Here is a 20,148-nt window from a genome sequence, read left to right as displayed (position 1 = left end):
GTGTGTTTATTGTATCAGATTTCTTTGGAAGTCTCGTCTTCTGAGCATTACCTACTGTTTCTGGTTTCTTTGTTTTTACCATTGTTTTGTTTGCTATATCATATTGATGATGTTGAAGGGAGAGCTTATTTACTGGACAATGTTCAAATGTATGATCTGGCCTTTAATGGGAGGAGGAAAAGGGCTGCTTTGTGAACAAGATCTAATTGGCAGCATACCTGTTCTTTTCCTTGCCCTTGGGATTGTACGCTCTGCTTTGTCATGTGAGCTGCCCTACATGAAATTCTAAATCGGTAGGCATCCCTGTAGGTAGAAGCGTAACAGCATGGAATGTTCTTTCTTCCCCATATGCAGGGTTTTGTTCCAGAGTCCATGTTTGACCGTCTTCTCACAGGACCTGTTGTGCGAGAAGAGGGAGCAAGCAGAAGAGGGAGAAGGCCAAAAAGCGAAATTGCCAAAGCAGCTGCAGCAGCTGCTGCTGTAGCTTCAACTTCGGGAATTAACCCACTGCTGATGAACAGTCTGTTCGCTGGAATGGATCTCACGAGCCTTCAGAATTTGCAGAACCTACAGTCTCTCCAGCTTGCAGGTCTCATGGGCTTCCCTCCAGGACTAGCGACAGCAGCCGCCGCCGCCGCTGCTGCTGGGGGTGATTCTAAAAATCCAGCTACCATGCTGCCTCTGATGTTGCCAGGTATGGCAGGGTTGCCCAACATGTTTGGACTCAGTGGATTGTTGAATAACCCAATTACAGCTGCTTCTGGAAACACCACTATGGCTTCCAGTCAAGGAGAAACTTCTGAAGATGGCACTTCAAAAGTAGAAGAAAAGAAGACTGAGAATGAAGAGGAGAACAAAGACTCTGAGAAAAGCACAGACACTGTTTCTGCTACTGACTCCGCAAATGGATCTGTCAGTGTAACTGCTGCCGCTGCAGCAGCAGCAGCAACCACCACCACCGCCACCACTGGATTGCCTGCCAACCCTCTGACCTTCAATCCTTTCCTTCTGTCCACCATGGCTCCTGGCCTGTTCTATCCTTCTATGTTTCTACCTCCAGGACTGGGAGGATTGACACTACCTGGTTTCCCAGCATTAGCAGGACTTCAGAATGCAGTGGGCTCCAGTGAAGTGAAGGTTACTGATAAAACTGAAGGAGCTGCCTTTAAAGATGAAGAAAATCTAGAGGGCAGTGATGCAGAGGAGAGCCTTGATAAAACTGCAGATTCCTCTGCTTTAGAAGATGAAATAGCACAGGGTGAAGAATTAGACTCGCTTGATGGGGGGGATGAATTAGAAAACAATGAAAATGATGAGTAAGCAGTACCAGTTACTGTTAAAGTGTTTTAAACTTTTGACAAGTGGTAGTCCTACTGTTTACACTCACAGTTAATGTCCATAATTAGTTTTTATAAGCTGTTCTGTAACATAGTGTAGCAAACAAAAAAGTTCAAGTCATGTTATACAGATGTGTCAAAAGGTATCTTGGTCATTAAGTATTGTGCAGTGCATTATTTATTATCCCTAGGAGAGATGAAATTGAGAGGTGATCATGTCTTTTTAAGGAAATTGACATAATGCTCTGCTTTTTGTTTTCCCTTTTGGTACCATTGGTATTATAAAAGCAGCAATTTGTAATAGAGTGGCACTAAATAGAAGGAAGTGCTGCTTAAAAGGAAGTATGAAGTTATATATTTAATTTTTTATTTTTATTCTTTGCTGTGAAAGTCAAGATGAAATTTACCACACATATCATACTCGGGCATCATTTTGACTATACGGGGGGGTCGCTTGTGCATGTACACATACACACATTCTCTGACAATCTCCATGATAGTGTGAATGTCTCTCTGTCTTGAGACACAGCAATAATAAGGCAGCTGTTGAATGTGAAGAGTACCTTTTGGAAATTACCCACTGAAAAGGTTCTTGCAGGATAAAACTACAGTTAAATCGTCTCGTGATCTTGTAATGCACTGGTAAAACAAAAAAAAATTAAAATCAGGTACCTTTTTGAATTAAAGGACTTTGTTACTTTAGCCACAAAGCTAAACAGATTACCTCAACTCTAAACTAGCCTTGAAGTTTACAGACATGACTTTGTAAATGTATTTGTTTTTCTTCGTTGTGATGTCTTTTTTTTCCCTTGGAAACTGCTATCATGTAAGATAAGATGTAAATTGCTGCCAACTGTAGTAATGATGCTTTTAATAAAAGTGACTCATGATATGCAGAGATGTAATTTATAGAATGTAGTGATTAGGGAAATCACAACTGGTGTTTACTATTTTTTGTATTCTCAATAGAAGCAAATATATAATTGTGTTTCTTTTTTGGTACCTTTTTAAAAAACTCTGTCTTCCTTTGCCAGCTTTTTCTGTCCCTAAATATACTGAATTGGTAGGTTGTGAGAAATAGACAAGAAGAAAAATCCTGAATTATGTTCATATTATTCCACTCTAGCTAAAGCTTCAGAAAGACACACAAAACCCTGCATTACTCTCTCAAAAGGGCTTGTGAGACTAGGAATACTTTCAAATGTGTTCAGCGTGTGATAATGTGGTACATTAAAGAACAAAAGGGTAAAAGAGAAATGAGGCTTTGATAGGCACAATATCTAGGTCATTTATCCTTGGTTAATGGGTAGAAAAACACAATGCTGTAGTTTGAGCAGAGGACATAAAGGCTCTGTGGTTTCCTGTAGACCAGAGCCTGTGATGCCAGAAACCACTGTCAAACAACCTACAGGAAACTACAACTGACCCACTTTAAAGAAAACTTAAGCTGCTTCTGGCAAGCTTCTGATTTGTAACTTCATATGACCTTTGATAATGTATCAATTGAGAGTTATTGTTTTCATTGTACTGTGTCGCCAGGATGAGCATACAGCAATCCTGACATAAAGTTAAAGGGTGAGGCACTTCACTGTGGAGGGTGAAAAGCTGGATCTGCTGGGTGCAGACCTCTCTTTAGAGAAATACTTCTAGCACAATGCTGATGGTGTACTCCAGAATCCAATAACAGTTGATAGAGGAGAAATCTCAAATAATTTATGAAGCTCGTTTGCACATTTGTCTAGCTGCTGTGCAGCGCCCAATAATGCAAACTTAAAGTGACCTTTATTCTAAGGACCAGTTCAGTTAAAAGCACATGCATATGATGACAGGAGAGGGCAGAATGTGGGAAAGAGGAGTCTCTGCGAACAATGAAAACAAAGTTAGGAATGAACAGCTGCAAAGTGAATATTGTGTGAATGAAAGATGTGCACCGTTTGAATTAGTGAAGATCAAAATGTCTTGTTACCTCCACTTTAATAGATCATAGAGAGCTAATAGAGGTCAGGAAAGATTTTTTTTCCTGTACACATTATTGCACAGTTGACTGAATGCATTATTCTTTCCTGTCAAGCCTCACATATGGAGCCGATCATAAAAATCTAGAAACCAACTTGGAGGGGCCATCAATCTGATCAAGAGTGGCATATCCTGTGTGTGCATTCATATTATCAGCTTGTTAATTTTTTCACTTTTTTAATGACTCATTTTCAACAAACTCTGGAATTTATTGTAAAAGTACCACCGTGTAAGATTCTTTGTCTCTATTCCTAGTAATGCATTAATTTTTATACTCCCAGCAAGGAACTTAATGAAGGTTAATGATATCCCAGGGGAAGGAGTTTTAATTGTCAAGAGCAAAGGCAATTAAAAAACAAATAACACACACAAACCACCAACCTATAGCATCCTTTATTTCTGGCGGCTGTGTGTCCATTTTACGATGGTGTGAGCCCTCACATATTTAATGTCCTTGGAGAAGATGTCTGGTGTGAAACAACTCATTCCCTTGCGCAGCCAATAGAAACAGTGCAGAATCTATGAGAAGGTTCAGCACAAGCCCCGCTTCTCTATCTGAAAAGGAGGAGGTCCTGATAAATTGTGACCATAAAGTCTATATGAATTAAAGAAAGCAATACTGAAGCCTTATCCTCCTTGATGCAGACACATTTAATATGATTGTGCTTTTTTCTTTTGGTAATGGCATGAGTGGAGGGACGCGGGTGGCGCTGTGGGTAAAACCTCAGAGCCTAGGACTTGCCGGTCGCATGGTCGGCGGTTCGAATCCCCGCGGCGGGGTGAGCTCCCATTGTTCGGTCCCAGCTCCTGCCCACCTAGCAGTTCGAAATCACCCTTAAGTGCAAGTAGATAAATAGGTACCGCTTTATAGCGGGAAGGTAAACAGCGTTTCCGTGTGCTGCTTTGGTGCCGGTTCGCTAGAGCAGCTTCGTCACGCTGGCCACGTGACCCAGAAGTGTCTGCGGACAGCGCTGGCTCCCGGCCTCTAGAGTGAGATGAGCGCACAACCCTAGAGTCTGTCAAGACTGGCCCGTACGGGCAGGGGTACCTTTACCTTTAATGGCATGAGTGACTGAATGTTCCATGGAGAAGGGTGCAGTATCTACAGGTAAAACTCTTCATTCCCCACTAAGCTGTCATATGTGTGCACAAGCTACATACCAGGGCAGTATAGGGAGACAATGTATATTCCTCTTATTCATACTATATAGCAGGGATCAGCAAGGTTTACCTTGTCTGGGCTGGTTCATTCCAGCGGGGATCCCTCTGTGGGCCTGATTGCACCCGCAATTTCCGGCATCTGCATCTGCACAGATGCGATTTCTGGCCCCACGGAAGTGTGTCCCTGGGCCGGTTTAGTGCAGCACGCAGGGACTCGCCAAGCAGGTGGCTTGGTTCGGGGGCCAGTTAAATGACCCCCGTGGGCCGCTTGTGGCCCATGGGCCTTAGATTGCCTACCCCTGCTGTATAGTCTTTGTGTGCTGGATCTTGAGTGGCTTGCATAGCACAGGGCTGGATGTAACTAAAGAAGGCACACAACCACCTCTCATTACCCCCATGCTATGCCCAGTGTGTTGCCATCTATGTAGGCTGTGGGGGGATGAAATGGGGAAATGTACCCCTCTTATGTAAACATAACCACGCTAAGAAATTGAAGCAGCAGAAATAAACAGGCCTGTTTAGGGAAGTTTTTAATGTTTGAAGTTTTATTCTGTTTTTAGTGTTCTGTTGGAAGCCACAGTGTTCTGTTCAGTGTTCTGTGTTTTAGTGTTCTGTTGTCTTTAGTTTTCTGTTGGAAAAACCCAGCCAGATGGGCAGGGTACAAATAATAAAATTATCATATTAAAATTGGGGTAGGTAAACAGAAAGACAGTGGAATTGAGGTAGAGTTGTGGGACATGTTACGGTGAAGTGGGGGGGACACAGCTTTCCTTGTGGACATACTGCCATCACCCATGGAATGATAGGTTAAGGATTCTAACCTGGAGGTATTTGGTGATTCCTTTTCTCCTACCAGCTGGTTTCTAATTAAAACCAGGCACATGTGCTTTCATTTTAAAAGAATGGGATTCCTAATGGGAGCATAGCTACTTTGAGGGGTGGGGCGGTTGGCTTAGGATGAAGTTTAAACCAACTCAGGGGACTGAGGGACTGAATCTTGATATGAAAGTGTTGGTGACTGGAATTGAACCTAGTGATCGGGGCTGAATCTTGGCATTAAAGTAAAGTATTTCCAGTGTGAAAATGCTACTTGTTCCTCTTTAGAAAAGCAAATCTAGTGAATGTGTGTCTTGAAAAATGGCTGATTCTGGAAATATTTGGTATATTGACATGGGTTGTTAGAACAGGAAATAATGATCTGCACTGACAGTAGGTTTTCATTAGTTACTTCAAGAAATTGCAGTATTTATATAATACTTCAATGTACTCAATTATTTGCAAATTTGTGGACTCCAAAAACCCATTTAGCAATTTCCGCTCTAATTTCTGCCATAAAGAAAAATCCAAAATCTATATAAAGGCCCTATTTGTAAAAGAGATGGATTAGAGAAAGTAAAGGTAAAGGTACCCCTGCCCGTACGGGCCAGTCTTGACAGACTCTGGGGTTGTGCGCCCATCTCACTCAAGAGGCCAGGGGCCAGCGCTGTCCGAAGACACTTCCGGGTCACGTGGCCAGTGTGACATCGCTGCTCTGGCGAGCCAGAGCTGCACACGGAAACGCCGTTTACCTTCCCGCCAGTAAGCGGTCCCTATTTATCTACTTGCACCCGAGGGTGCTTTCGAACTGCTAGGTTGGCAGGCGCTGGGACCGAGCAACGGGAGCGCACCCTGCCGCGGGGATTCGAACCGCCGACCTTTCGATCGGCAAGCCCTAGGCGCTGAGGCTTTTACCCACAGCGCCACCCGCGTCCCCCATTAGAGAAAGTACAGTGGTGCAAATGTGCATAATTTGCACAACTCCTGCTTTATTTCATTTTTTTAATGTTTTAAAAATAAATACAGTTATACTGATTTCTAATATATAACAACAACTACAAAAAAGGAAAAGATACAAAAACAAAATCCCAACTTACTCCCCACTCCAGGACAGATTGATCTAGTTAAGTTTGCCAAAGTCCAATATGTGATTTTGGTGGTCATGTAAGGTAACTCATTCTTGTAGAATTTGGGGGACAGATTTGGTTTCAAGGGTAATCGCATACCACTTGAATGCCACGAGCTTGCCCCAGTGAGGCATATAAGAATCTGGATAAGTGTACAAAATTGAGAACGTGGTTACATAATGATGTTAACATTCCCAATATCTATTATAATTCATTTACTATACTATACAAACTTTTTCTGTAAGTGTTTTGGGCCCCAAACTGGAACTTTTGTGGCTTTCAAATTCATAATTCTATTTTCTCTCTTGCTTTTATGCAAACAGACGTGATGCGAGAGACCTCTTACAAGTATCCAGATGTTCTCTCCACCAGCACCATTTTAAATAGCCATGGAGATGAAGGGTTGAAATTTTGATAAGGGTAGTAGTTCCGCAGGATTTTTAACCCTTTCCCCCTTGGAACATTTTCCTAATGAAATCACACCACCTAAAACTGCTATTGTTGTTGTTGTTTAGTCGTTTAGTCGTGTCCGACTCTTTGTGACCACATGGACCAGAGCACGCCAGGCACTTCTGTCTTCCACTGCCTCCCACAGTTTAGTCAAACTCATGCTGGTAGCTTCGAGAACACTATCCAACCACCTCGTCCTCTGTCATCCCCTTCTCCTTGTGCCCTCCATCTTTCCCAATATCAGGGCCTTTTCCAGGGAGTCTTCTCTTCTCATGAGGTGGCCAAAGAATTGGAGCCTCAACTTCACGATCTGTGAGCACTTCCAGTGAGCACTCAGAGCTGATTTCCTTAAGAATGGATACGTTTGATCTTCTTGCAGTCCATGGGACTCTCAAGAGTCTCCTCCAGCACCATAATTCAAAAGCATCAATTCTTCGGCGATCAGCCTTCTTTATGGTCCAGCTCTCACTTCCATACATTACTACTGGGAAAACCATAGCTTTAACTATACGGACCTTTGTTGGCAAGGTAATGTCTCTGCTTTTCTCCCAAACTGCTATTAGCTCTGTTTAAAAATCAAAGCACAAGAGATGCATTGTACAGGTCCCTATCTTCTATGCTGTCAGCAAAACAAGTCTAAAAGCAACTTCAGTGTTACGTGGTTGTAACTGGGAAAATAACAAGAAGGGCAAGACTAAGTTCCCACTCTCCATAACAACACTGTTGCTGCCCATGGCAGATTTTAAAATACAAATGGCACATCCCTCTCACCCATTTGTAAGGGATGGGAAACTTGCGTTCCCTAGATGTTATCAGACTGCAAGCCTCTAATCCCTGATCACTGACCATGTTGATAAAACTAGAGTGATACTGCATTTGGGAAGCAAGTCCTTCATGCTGTACTTTCTCCCCTTTCAGTTTGGTGGTAGTTCTTCTCAATGTTTGAGACATGGCCCATTAGAAAGTATAAAAGCACTTCTGCAGGCTGTGTAACTTCTTTGTGTCATTTGCCTTACATCTTCTGTATTTTGACTGAACGAGGAAGCAGATTGCTGTCCCAGTGCACCCAGTTTGTTTTCAGTCATAAGTTACAACCCTACCACATTTAGAAGGAAGTTCTACTGAGTACTGTGAAACTGTTCCCTCCTACTTCTGGTTTATTTTGCTGAGATGATTGTTTGCATCCTGGTTTTGCTGTAGAGCATGGGTAGGCAAACTAAGGCCCAGGGGCCAGATCCGGCCCAATTGCCTTCTAAATCTGGCCCATGGACGCTCCGGGAATCCGTGTTTTTTACATGAGTAGAATGTGTCCTTTTATTTAAAATGCATCTCTGGGCTATTTGTGGGGCCTGCCTAGTGTTTTTACATGAGTAGAATGTGTGCTTTTATTTAAAATGCATCTCTGGGTTATTTGTGGGGCACAGGAATTAGTTCACCCCCCCAAAAAAAAGAAAATATAGTCCAGCCCTCCACAAGGTCTGAGGGACAGTGGACCCGCCCCTGCTGAAAAAGTTTGCTGACCCCTGCTGTAGAGTTTTTCTTCCATCCTTTCCCTGATTCCTCCATTTTTATTTTATTTTGATTTGGCCTAGGAAGAGAAGTTCCAGAGATCTGGCTAAAGAGTGGCCATCACCAACTGACTGGATACTTAATCTCCAGAGAGAACAGCACTAAGTAAAATAATAATAATAATAATTAAGGATCCCTGCTCTCGATTGAATCTTGTCCGGTTTTAAGCACAAACATCACACTCAGCTTTGTTGACTCAGTGATGCATTTGTGTTAGTGGCTGCTTGAGCTGTACACCAATTTACAGTGTGACCTTCAACAAAATGGCATTATTCTTAAATGCTGCCTGGAGAGCCATGACAGATTACATCAGCCTAATTCATTTCCAGTTACATTCACCCCCCTCTCCGACAAGGAGGAAACCATGCTGCCACCTTCAAAGTGTTCAATGGCAGAATCCCACAACTGGAGCCTTGGTTGTGAAAATCGTTATTGATTTCTTGATCATCCCTGCAACAACTCCCACATTCTCTTTTTTTAAACCGGGGGGGGGGGGGGTTATGTGCCAGTTACCATATATACAATATTAGCGTCACTGGGGAATTAAAACTTCGTTACAACAGAATGGAGACTTGAAATGCCATTAAATATAAGTACTGCACCAGATTTTGCATGCTGCTGAGACCATATATTTGTTTTTGTTTTTTTCTCTTTTTAGGCAGCACTGATTACCAGGACAATCTTATTGAAGACTAGTCAATATACCTTATTGTTATTTTTGTGGGGGCTGAGGGTGGAATACTATTCATCTCTATTTGAAGAGTACATTTCACAGATTGCATTTTTTACCCTTCTCCTATTGAGCTTTTTTTCAATTCCATTAGTTGACACCTATCTCTTCTCCTGCAACTGTGTGGATTACAGGGTTTATTTTCCTCAAGCAATTGTCAATCAAATGGTTCCTTAGTTTCTTTTTGATCTGCCTTCATTGCTTCATCTTGATGCCAATGTTGTTACAGCTTTTCATGTCGTTTTGACAACCCTGGGCACCATTTTTCTTTCGCTGTGACTACTGGGATCAGAATGGAGACCAGCTGCATCTCTTGGTAGGGATGGTTGCGAATTGGTGTTTGGCTAGAATAGGATTTTGCAAATTGTGTTGGCACGAACCTCCACAAGTATGTGCGGCTGGGGTTTTTTTAAGCGTAAGCCAGCTCAGCTTCTTCTGCAGAGCCTAGAGACAACAGATCAAAGAAAGAGAAGGAGATCGGTACCATTTGGTCCATAGTGTGTTTTGAGATTCTGGCAGAGACTTGAGGGAAACATAACAGCCATAAAAAGGGCATTGCGCTAAGGACCACTTTACTGCATCAGGCCCAAGATCCATCGAATCCATGAGTCTATTTCCAGCACATCACATGATGTCTGTTTCCAGCATCAGGTATTCAAAGAACTGCTGTCTCTGAACATAGATGTTCCATTAATGGCTAACAGAGCCACCCTCCGTGAAACTTACAAACAAAAAACTTATAAATGAATGAGCACCGCCAACTCTTGTGGCTGAAAACCCTGCAAATCAATGTGTTGTGTGAATAACAGCTTCTCTTTATCAGTGCTGAACCTACTGCTAATCTTCAATGGAGCTCCATTTGCGTGTTCAGTACTTGATGTGTGCAGAAGATATGAAAATGCTCTCTAGACCATACCAGCTAAGCACACACTCAGTGTTCAAAACTCCCATTGTCTTAAGCGCATTTTGCGACAAGGAATTTCATTAGGGCGAGTAGTTTCTGAGCTCTGGGCACAGTACTGCACCTGAAATTTCAGATCAAAAGAGCAGAGTGGAAGGAAAGGAGGACCTTTTCTGCCTCCCCACTTCCAGCTACTCTCTGAAGACTGGAGAAGAGGCCCTCTTAAGAATATTAGGGGGTGGGCAAGGGAAGGACTAGACTATGTGAAAAGTGAACATAATATTTTAGCTGCAGCTCATTCATTTTCAGCTTTGTATTCTTGTTATACATAAAGCATGCCTAGATATTCCGTTGTTGCTCCCATAACCTAGGTTTAAGGTGCCATTTAGCTCCTAGCTTTCATACCTCAGCTTCTAAGACTGCACACACCACAGCAGATACACTCTCTGCATCATTCTGAAGGTGGTTTCATGCTTGCAGCTCTTTCCGTGGGGATGAGAACACTGGTTGAACCAAGTTTGTGTCCCCACAGTGCAGCTGATCCCAACCATGTATACCTGTCCCACATATGACAGGGGTGGGCATGGTTCGGGAGAAACCACCTCAGATACCTAATTGGATTACCTGACAGGACTAATTAAGCCTGTGGGCTGAAGGTTCCCCACTGCTGCCCTACAGCACTTCCCCCAACCGAGTGGCCTCCATATGCTGTTATGGGTCCTGTCATCCATGCTGACTGGGGCAGATGGAAGTTATGTTACCGAAATATCTATTTGGAAGGGTGCTGTTAAAGAAGCTTTGTACACATGCATCCAGGGTGTGGAGCTCATTTCAGACTGGTGCTAATGGTGGACTGGCCACAGCCAACATGACGTGTCAGTCTCTAGTCTCTAGGGTACAAATGGGGAGTCTTAAGTTTCTAGCGAGTCTTTCAGGTGTTCATTCTGAATGCCTGAAGGGGGCTTTTGTGACTCCCTATGTCCAGAAAGATGGAGGGCACAAGAAGAAGGGGACAACAGAGGACGAGATGGTTGGACAGTGTTCTCGAAGCTACAAACATGAGTCTGACCAAACTGCGGGAGGAAGTGGAAGACAGAAGTGTCTGTCGTGCTCTGGTCCATGGGGTCACGAAGAGTCAGACACGACTAAATGACTAAACAACAACAACATGTCCAGTAGGAGAAAAGGCATAATTTCTCTTTGTTGTGTACGATTTCATAAACCCTTGCATTAGGAGAGGAGTTGATTTAGCAATTAAAGGTAAAGGACCCCTGACAGTTAAGTCCAGTTGTGAATGACTGGGGTTGCGGCGCTCATCTCGCTTTACAGGCCGAGGGAGCCGGCATTTGTCCTCAGACAGCTTCCAGGTCATATGGCCAGCATGACTAAGCCACTTCTGGCGAAACCAGAGCAGCGCAGGGAAACGCTGTTTACCTTCCCGCCGGAGTGGTACCTATTTATCTACTTGCACTGCATGCTTTTGAACTGCTAGGTTAGCAGGAGCTGGGACCAAACAATGGGAGCTCACCTCATCACCGGGATTCGAACCACAGACCTTTAAATCGGCAAGCCAAAGGCTCAGTGGTTTACACCACAGCGCCACCCGGTCCCTGATTTAGCAATTAAAAATCCCCAAGTGCTTTTCCTCAGAAGGAAGGTGTCTCAATTTATTTTAGTTGCCTCTTATGTTTCTTTCAACTCTTAAATTTTGCTATGAGGTGACCAGAATTGCATTTGTACTAGATTACATATGGTTCCCTGCACACCAGGAGTGGTGGTGGTGGATTTACAGGGGGTTGCAGAGAGAGAGGGTCCGGAAATGCCTTTGTGCATATGTCCATTTTTTGCCACAACTTCTGTTTCTATGGAATGCCAACACATATGACATTAGCCATTGTTGAAATGGTATGGGCAAATTCAGTAGTTTAGAGCAGGGAGGCGGAATGTGTGACCATCATGAATATCCTCCAAAGGGAATGTTCAAGGATCCCATTCCCTTTGCTTTTAGAACTTTTCAACTTTATATTACTCAACTTCACGGCACTAAGATCTGTAAAATGACTAAATTCAAATTCCCATCCTTGAAGTACATGCAAACTGACCAGTGTAAATCTATTCAGGAATCATCGTATTTGACTTTTAACACAACAGCTGAACCATGGACTCGGCAATTCAGGGAGATATAAATGGCTGCATTATAATAAGCAGACACCTATTTCCAGCATGATCTATGTTTTTGTGAAAATTCATTATAATAAGTCTTACAATACCAAGCTCTTCAATGAATTTTTCATGTCTGCATACCTAGATATATATATATATAAAACGATGGTAATCATACACCTTTAGGGCAATGCTGAGCACCAGCTGTTTCATAGATGATTTATAGGTTGCCATGCTCAAGGTTAATAATCAGGAGAAACAGGTTAGAGTATGCAATGTATTTATGTCAGGTTAGAAGTTCAGGAGGGGGAGGGGACAATATTAAAAAGATGTGTGCTGATTTAGTTAATCAGACCTGTACTTTGTGGCCAATAAAATCTGTTAACATATTTCACAAAGGTAACACGAAGGTAGAAGTAAAACACCCAACTTGCTTTTAAAGTGCAACAGAGAAACACTAGTTGAACACTCTATACTTACACTTCCATGACATTATATAAGCTGGCCAGATTTTCATGTTCTGAAGTAGTCATTTAAGGAAAGAACTTCCCTTTAGGGGAACCAAAAAAAGAGAGTACAAAATCAACACCTTCCCACCTTTTAGTGTAGTCATCTCCTTGGTTACAGGAAGGAAATTACCATAAATTGTTGATGAAAATAATTATAATATGGTACACCTTTATATTAATTTTGCACAGCATGAAGAGTGGTCAGTATAAGCAGCAATCTTATTCCTTACTAATTACTGAAGAGCGATACCTCCAGGGTTAGGGTAGGTGTGTGTGTAAGATAAGTGGAGATTCAGAGAATTGGGGTGGGTGGGTGTAGAATGACCCACATTGACTTAGTTTTAAATCAAGTGTGGGGAAGAGGACTGGGCCAATGGGCTGGGCCATACTAAACTAACTTGCAATCCAGTTCAGGAAGTGATCCAATGGAAACGGCAGGAAGGGCTGCTTCCTAGCCTTGGTTGTCTGAACTATGACTGGCCAAGGACTGAGAAACACACATACGTAGTATGACTACAAACCAGGAAGATGCACTGAACAACAATTCATAAGGTAAGACCTAAAGAGTGGCACATAGCAGCATAAATTTAGATTTCTAAGCTGAAAGCAGTCATTAGCCAGTGTGTGCCGATGATGATGGCATTGCTGTATTTCTTGAAAGTTTGATATATACTGTACCATGTATTGGCATTTAAAGCAGCAAAAAGTTCAATTTAATTTTGGGATTGTCCACAGCAGGGGCGAGAAGCCTGTGTCCCTCCAGAGGTTGTGGACCACAACTCCTCCCATATAATGCCCTCTATTTTTCACCCTGGTCTGGGGCTGATGGGAGCTATAATATGACAGCATCAAATTTCCTACCCCAGGCCTATAAGGACACCACCTCTAGCTCACCAGCAGTTCCTGCTAGGTGAATTAGAGAAGTTCCTGCAAGTTTCCGTTTTGCTTACCACAGTTTGAGTGTATTTTTTACCCTCTACTGGTAAAATAATACATATAAAGAATATAAACACATATAAAAAGTGTAGTTCTTTTTAAGAAATCTAGTTCTGCTATTGAAGAGCAAGGAAATAGTCCTTTCACTAATATGCCTCATTAATAGCTCCAAAAAAGATGGCAACAGTGGCTGAAGGAGCCAGGATAGCTGCTGCTCAATCTTTAATGCCTGCTGTGTGGCTCTGTTCCATCTTTGGAGTGATTTAGGTGGGTGGGGATGGTAATGATTGATTTAGTAAAATAGGGAGGGTAACTAGTACAAACCATGTGTTCCAGTAACCAGGGCTAAGGTAATATTTTTTAAAAAATGTGTACATAGGAGGGGGATTGTCCTACATATTCCTGTGTTGCAGGGTGTTGAACTAGGTTTCCCTTTGGTTCCCTTCCAACTCTACAGTGTTATGATTCCATGATTCAGCTCTTCATCTGTTTGTACAATTCCATTCCTAGAATTGACCTGTTGGTTATTTGGCTTTCAGTCTTTGCAGGGATCTCACATCTTTGCTGATTTGAATGGAACATAGAAAAATGAAAACTTTACTATTATAGAAGGGAAGAGAAATACTTTGTTATAATACAAGCATCCTGATTTCTAGCATCTATTGGTGGAAATGGGATCTCCTATTTTTATTGAACTAAGTATTTTGAAGTAGGTATTTTTTTTAAAAAAAATGCTTGCAGATTTCATGAAACGCACATATTCACTTGGCTTGCCTCCTATATGCCCCTTGTTTGTATTACATAGTAGAGTGTACCTATTTCCTGTTGTCAAACCATGCTACAGAGTAGAAATACAGTATTTCTCTTTTAAAAGGAGAGTTCTTTATTTCTGCATTAAAAGATGCAAGCGATACGATGTGCAAGTACCTTAAGAGGTAAAATGTTATGCAAAGTGATGGTGCAAAATGAATACTCCACATGCTTTCATGAGATGCTGGCACAGCTTTGTGAAAATCCTTCTGTATGAAAAAATATAACATGGAGTGACTTCAACCAGAGACACTGGGAGTTGCCTATCGCAGTAGAAAGCTGTAACCATTTTGGAATTATTGTTTCATGACACATTTGATTACAAATAATATACACCCTTGTGCAAATTAATTGAAACAAAACATGTTTTCTATCTTACTCGCAATCCTGTACTCAAAACAAACACGAAAAGACAGTTGATCATTATGGTATCAGAAGCCTGCAGCCAATGGAAGGAATGATGCGCTCGCCACAATATATTGAAGTTCTACGAAAGAGAGTTATACCAGAGCTGGAAAAGAGGTATTCTTACAGTACTGGGATATTGCAGCAGAATCTAGCCCCCTTCCACACTTCGAAAGTGGTGAATAAATTCGTGACAGAGCAGCAAATACAGGTACTTGATTGGCCAGGGAATTCCCCGGACGTACATCCCATTGAGAATTTGTGGGCTACATGCAAAAGTCGCCTCCGTGCTGTAGACTGTACGACTATGGAGAAGCTCATTCAGGCGCTGATTCAAGTGTGGTACAGGGATCTGAAAATCAACAGTGACTGTTCAAACCTAGTAGACTCCATGCCAAACCATGTTCAAATGCTGCTTAAAAATAGTGGAGATCATATCCGTTACTAATGTACATATATGTGAGTTTTGTATATGTATATGTGAGTTTTGTACAATAAATTACATTGTTTGTTTCAATTAATTTGCACAAGGGTATATAATGTCCAGAACTCCATCCACCTCTTAGTGTTATGGGCTTAATGGGGAAGTGCCTGTGTATTTAGCGATGCACATACAGTATGACACATGGTTGCTTATTCTGCCCTGATAGAATAGCTGCAGTGTGGAGTGGACATCCATTTGCAGAACCAACATTGGATCATGCAATGGAACTTTCTCCCCTCCCCTCCTCTTCAGCACCTTCAAAATCTGCTCCAGGGGATTGAGGGAATAATAGATTCCGTTTGCTTTATCATGTCTTGGAAATTAATTAGCTCAGTGTGGGCAATATAAATGAGTCAGGCAAACCTGAGTACAATTCCCACCTGTCCCCTCCTCCAGCAGAGCACTCCTTTCAACAGCTCTGTAGAAAGCTATGCAAAATTTAAAAATCTGACCCTTGGATCTTCATACTGTTTTTATTTACATCTGTATTAATTTAAGTCTATAGGTATTATAATTTGAAACCGTAGGGTGGCATCTCTAGCTAAGTCATACTCAGAGCGGACACACTGAAATTCATTGCATAGTTGGAAACTATTCTAACCATGTCTACTCAGAAGTAAGTCCTATTGAATTAACTGGGGCCTACTGCTATGTAAATTGGGTTAGAATTTCAGCCTTAGTAATTATTGGGGGGGGGGGAGAATCCTCATCACAGACAAAACTTTATATCCAAGCCCCGCCCTCTAATAGCCCCACATGCGTTTCCAAGTCTATATAAATGCCTGCTGAGCAACCTGTTGAGCTTTCCCCAAGTAATGAATGGTATCTGTCCTCTAAACAAATGGGAAGAGGAGACCCGACATAATAAAGCCAGAGCCTAGGACACCGAAGAGATTTCATTCCCATAAATTGCCTCTCTATTACACTTTGAGCATATTCACATTGAGAATGTCCAAATAAGATGAGGAGAGGGCCTAATTCATTTTATAAGCAGGGCTTTAAATCTCAACATGAACCTGTGCTGCAAAATTAATTATGGTTGAGATGGATGGAAGGGGAAATTCACACCAATAATGAAAAGTCCCATATCCTGCTTTGGCAATCCCTGTAATAATTTTGACAAGACAGGGGAAAGCATTCATAAACATTAAAACATTAAAAGGAAAAAAGAAAAAGCTTACATTCAAAGGGAGGAGTGGTCACTTACCAAGGTTAAGCCAGGTTCAAGGTGAGGCCAAAGAAACCCCATCTCCAACCCCACCCAAATACTAAAGGACTTACAGAACCTGGGGAGAAGACCCAACTAGCTCCCTCCTCATCTCCTCAAAGGACAATTCTAAGTAGCATATTCATGATGCCAGTCAAGGTAGCTTCATGTATAAGCTTAGACATGCATGTAAGCATTTTAAGTGCATACAAAGAACACATAAAGTAGAAATGCAATAGGTAAATACTGAAACTTCGGTATGAAGAATACTCATGGCAGACTGTTGATTGGTTGCACCTCCCTGTCAAGTATGCTGTTGGACCACAGCAACTCTCACTCCACCCGCCCCCATCCTGTCGTCTGTGTGAATGCTGCATTCCATAACTCAGTGGACAAAGCTGAGCCAGGCCAATTCTGCCCAGTTGGTGCACCCAGGTCTCAGTGACACAGGAAGAAGAAGAAGAAGAAGAAGAAGAAGAAGAAGAAGAAGAGTTTGGATTTGATATCCCGCCTTTCACTCCCCTTCAGGAGTCTCAAAGCGGCTAACAATCTCCTTTCCCTTCCTCCCCCACAACAAACACTCTGTGAGGTAAGTGGGGCTGAGAGACTTCAAAGAAGTGTGACTAGCCCAAGGTCACCCAGCAGCTGCATGTGGAGGAGCGGAGACGCGAACCCGGTTCCCTAGATTACGTGGCTACCGCTCTTAACCACTACACCACACTGGCGTAGTGAAATTAAGTATCTTGTCCATTATTATAGATAAATGCTTTGTTCTAGACTGACCTGGCATTAACTAGTACCACCAGGTACTGGGTGACAGGACAACATAAATTTTGGTGGAAGGAGGGCGTATTGGTCAAGGAGACAGCTTCCAAGCCAGAAGTTTTCAACCTTTTTAAGTCCACAGCTCCCTAGACCAACTACATTCTTTCTGCGGCACCCCTGTGGGACTCAGGAGCCCTGTTATGCCACCCCTTGCCTCCAGAGCTGGCAGCCTCTCACCCTTTCCCAAACATCCTCTCTTGTGGAGTGTTCCTGCAGCCTCCTCTCCTCTCTTCTTTCTTTGGGAGTACTCTGGGCAACTACTGCCGCCACCCCTGGTCACTGACCTGCCCCCTGCCCCAAAGAGAGGTGCCTCCACATGCCACACCCTAGGGGTCTGGGAAGAGGATGCCCCAGCCTTAGTGGCCCGATGGAGACTGGCCAAAGGTGAATGTGAGGTTAGCACCTTATTCACCTTGGGAGGCAGCAGTGGTGGCAGCAGGTGCTGCTGGGCCTGCATGGCGGAAAAGCTCCCCTTCAGTACCAGGCCCTCAGCTCCTAGGAAGGCCTTGCACACAGCAAGTACAAGAAAGGCCAGTACAGAACCCACCTGCCTGCTTGGTCTCCCACTTGTCTGTCCATTCCCAACAGCAAGGGCTGGTGGACTGGCTAACAGGGATACCCCACCCATTTGCTTGCTTACTCCAAGGCCACCTCAGCTCCTGGCAACCAGCACCCCCAGAGACACCATTCGCCTGGGGAGCTTGTAGCCAGAGCTTCTGTAACAAACAGCTGTGCAAGCCTTTGGGAGGCAGAGATGCAAGAGGGCATCAGAGGACAGAGAGAAGGAAAGAAGGACAGAGGCCAGTGTTGCCCCTGACCACCGCATCCCAGGGTGCCACGGCACACTGGTTGAAAACCACTGTTGTAGGCAATTCCTGCCCACTCTCCTTACCCGACCAAGCCCACCACCAGGACCATATCTCCCCTTGCCTGTAGCTGTTGGAATTATGCTGTCCAGACATGTGTGCGTGAATCCACAAAATTAACACCCCACAATACACTAGTGCTAATTTACTACTTCTGAAATTGCTAGTTTTATGCCCCATAATTTTAGGAAAAGAGCAACAGCATGTTCTGTTTATCACGAGGATAGCCTAGCAAGAAAGGGCAGGCTATTGTCTTCTAAAGCACAGCATCTTCAAAAATTTACCAGGGCCACTATGAGATTCAGTGGGAAGGACAAAAAACAATGAGTTCATATTGTATTAAGACAGATTTAAGGTGGGATGTCAGGGGAAATTTACACTTTAAGCTGTAAAGATTGTTAGGGAATAAGCCAAATTATGCAGGGGAATGGGACGATCCTTTTCAATGAAATGTGCCATTGCAGAACATCACACCAAAATAGCTTCTGAACAAGTATAGAAAAGAGGTTCTAAAGAGCTACTTACAGCTTAATCCTAAACAGATTTACTCAGAAGTAAGGTTCTCCAAACTCAAAGGGACACATTCCCTAGTACATGTGCAAAGGACTTCAGCCTTAGGCTCATACATGGAGCTTGTAGTAGCTTAGAACAATTGCTAACTATTTTCTTTAAACCGCTGACCTCGCTGCCATAACACTAACACATTTTGAGCTATTTAGCACTGCACTTCTGAAATTTTCCAGGGTTGGAATTAAAACAGAGATTCCACACAGAGGTTAGTAAAGTGCTGTATTATCCAGCAATGCCCTTCTGCATGGTCAAGATCCTTCTGTAATGTTTACTCACAAGTAACTCCCAGCCAGCAAAGGCCTTGTCTTCCAGTTTCTTGAAGGGTTTCTTGCCTCTGTGAAAAAAGGATTCAAATTTTCTGTCTCATTCTCAGGACACTTGAGAGGTGCTTGAGAATTTCTGTGGGTGTGGGGTTTTGATCTTACCTTATTGCTGTGAGATAGTGTGCGTGTTCAGTAAACATTTCTCCAAAATTTTGCAGTCTCTCTGGCTGCCCATGCTTCTTAATCTAAAGAAGACTAATGGGGGAAGTTAGCTCACAATGTCTTCCCCTGGGATTTACTTGGAGTAAGGGCATCTTAGAAGGATGTAGTGTGAAGACCACTGGTGAGATGATTTGTAGAATAAAAGAAAAAACTCTCACAAACAGCCTTTAGCTACTTCAAAACCATAACACAAGTGCACACCATCCTAGCAAAATAAAAACATCCCCTTTGATAATTTTCTGATGCCATTTATTTTTTCTTTAATTGATAGTGAATGGTAGAAAAATGCAGGAGAATTTTTCAGCACATTACTAGTCCTCTAAAATATTAATTAAGAGTTTCTTGCTTGCAGGCCCTGCTATTTGCTTTGTTTTCTGTTGTTTACTTCTGAGAGATTAGTGATAAATAGTCTCTTAATTGCCCAAATGTCAGTTTCTGTTTCCATGTGTGTTACTGGGGTGGGTGGAGTTAATTGCTGGCTTCCTTGCACATTATTTTTAATACAAAAAAGTACTATTTTGATACAAATTTTAAGAAATCAGAAATTAAAGCTTTCAGCTGTCCTGTGTAACAGGAACTGAAATTGTGGCAATAAAGGGAGGTTATTTAAGGGACAATTGAGGCCGTTCCTTACTAAATCCCAAGCCAGGAAAACAGGAAGCAGTAAAATGGGGGAAACTTGCAAACAGGAAACAGGAAACAAAATTGTAACATGGCACCCTTCCCCAACCTGCTGCCCTCCAGATGTTTTGAGACTCCCATCCCTCCCATCCCATCAGCC

The 20,148-nt window shown here is 42.7% G+C and overlaps 1 protein-coding gene and 2 long non-coding RNA genes across 10 annotated transcripts in view; 1 reads left to right on the top strand and 2 right to left on the bottom strand.

The window, feature by feature from the left end:
• The window catches only part of CHD7 (chromodomain helicase DNA binding protein 7), a 142,131-nt gene extending 139,902 nt beyond the window's left edge, over positions 1 to 2,229 (top strand). For all 8 annotated transcript variants that reach the window (XM_083747506.1, XM_083747499.1, XM_083747505.1 and 5 more), the window contains one exon: positions 355 to 2,229. In XM_083747506.1, the coding sequence (XP_083603632.1) occupies positions 355 to 1,320 (966 nt within the window). In that variant the 3' untranslated portion in view covers positions 1,321 to 2,229. The remainder of the gene's footprint in view (positions 1 to 354) is intronic.
• The window catches only part of LOC310848764, a 202,969-nt gene that overhangs the window by 143,107 nt on the left and 39,714 nt on the right, over positions 1 to 20,148 (bottom strand). The window lies entirely within an intron of this gene.
• LOC310848756 lies at positions 1,587 to 19,180 on the bottom strand. The gene is made up of 3 exons (XR_014566588.1): positions 19,159 to 19,180; positions 12,751 to 12,820; positions 1,587 to 3,908 (listed from the first exon to the last, which is right to left on the bottom strand). It is a non-coding gene; the product is annotated as an uncharacterized lncRNA (long non-coding RNA).

Source organism: Podarcis gaigeae (assembly GCF_964106915.1).
Source record: "Podarcis gaigeae genome assembly, chromosome: 7".
In the NCBI taxonomy this organism is placed as follows: domain Eukaryota; kingdom Metazoa; phylum Chordata; class Lepidosauria; order Squamata; family Lacertidae; genus Podarcis; species Podarcis gaigeae.
This window is presented reverse-complemented; position numbering and strand designations above follow the sequence as displayed.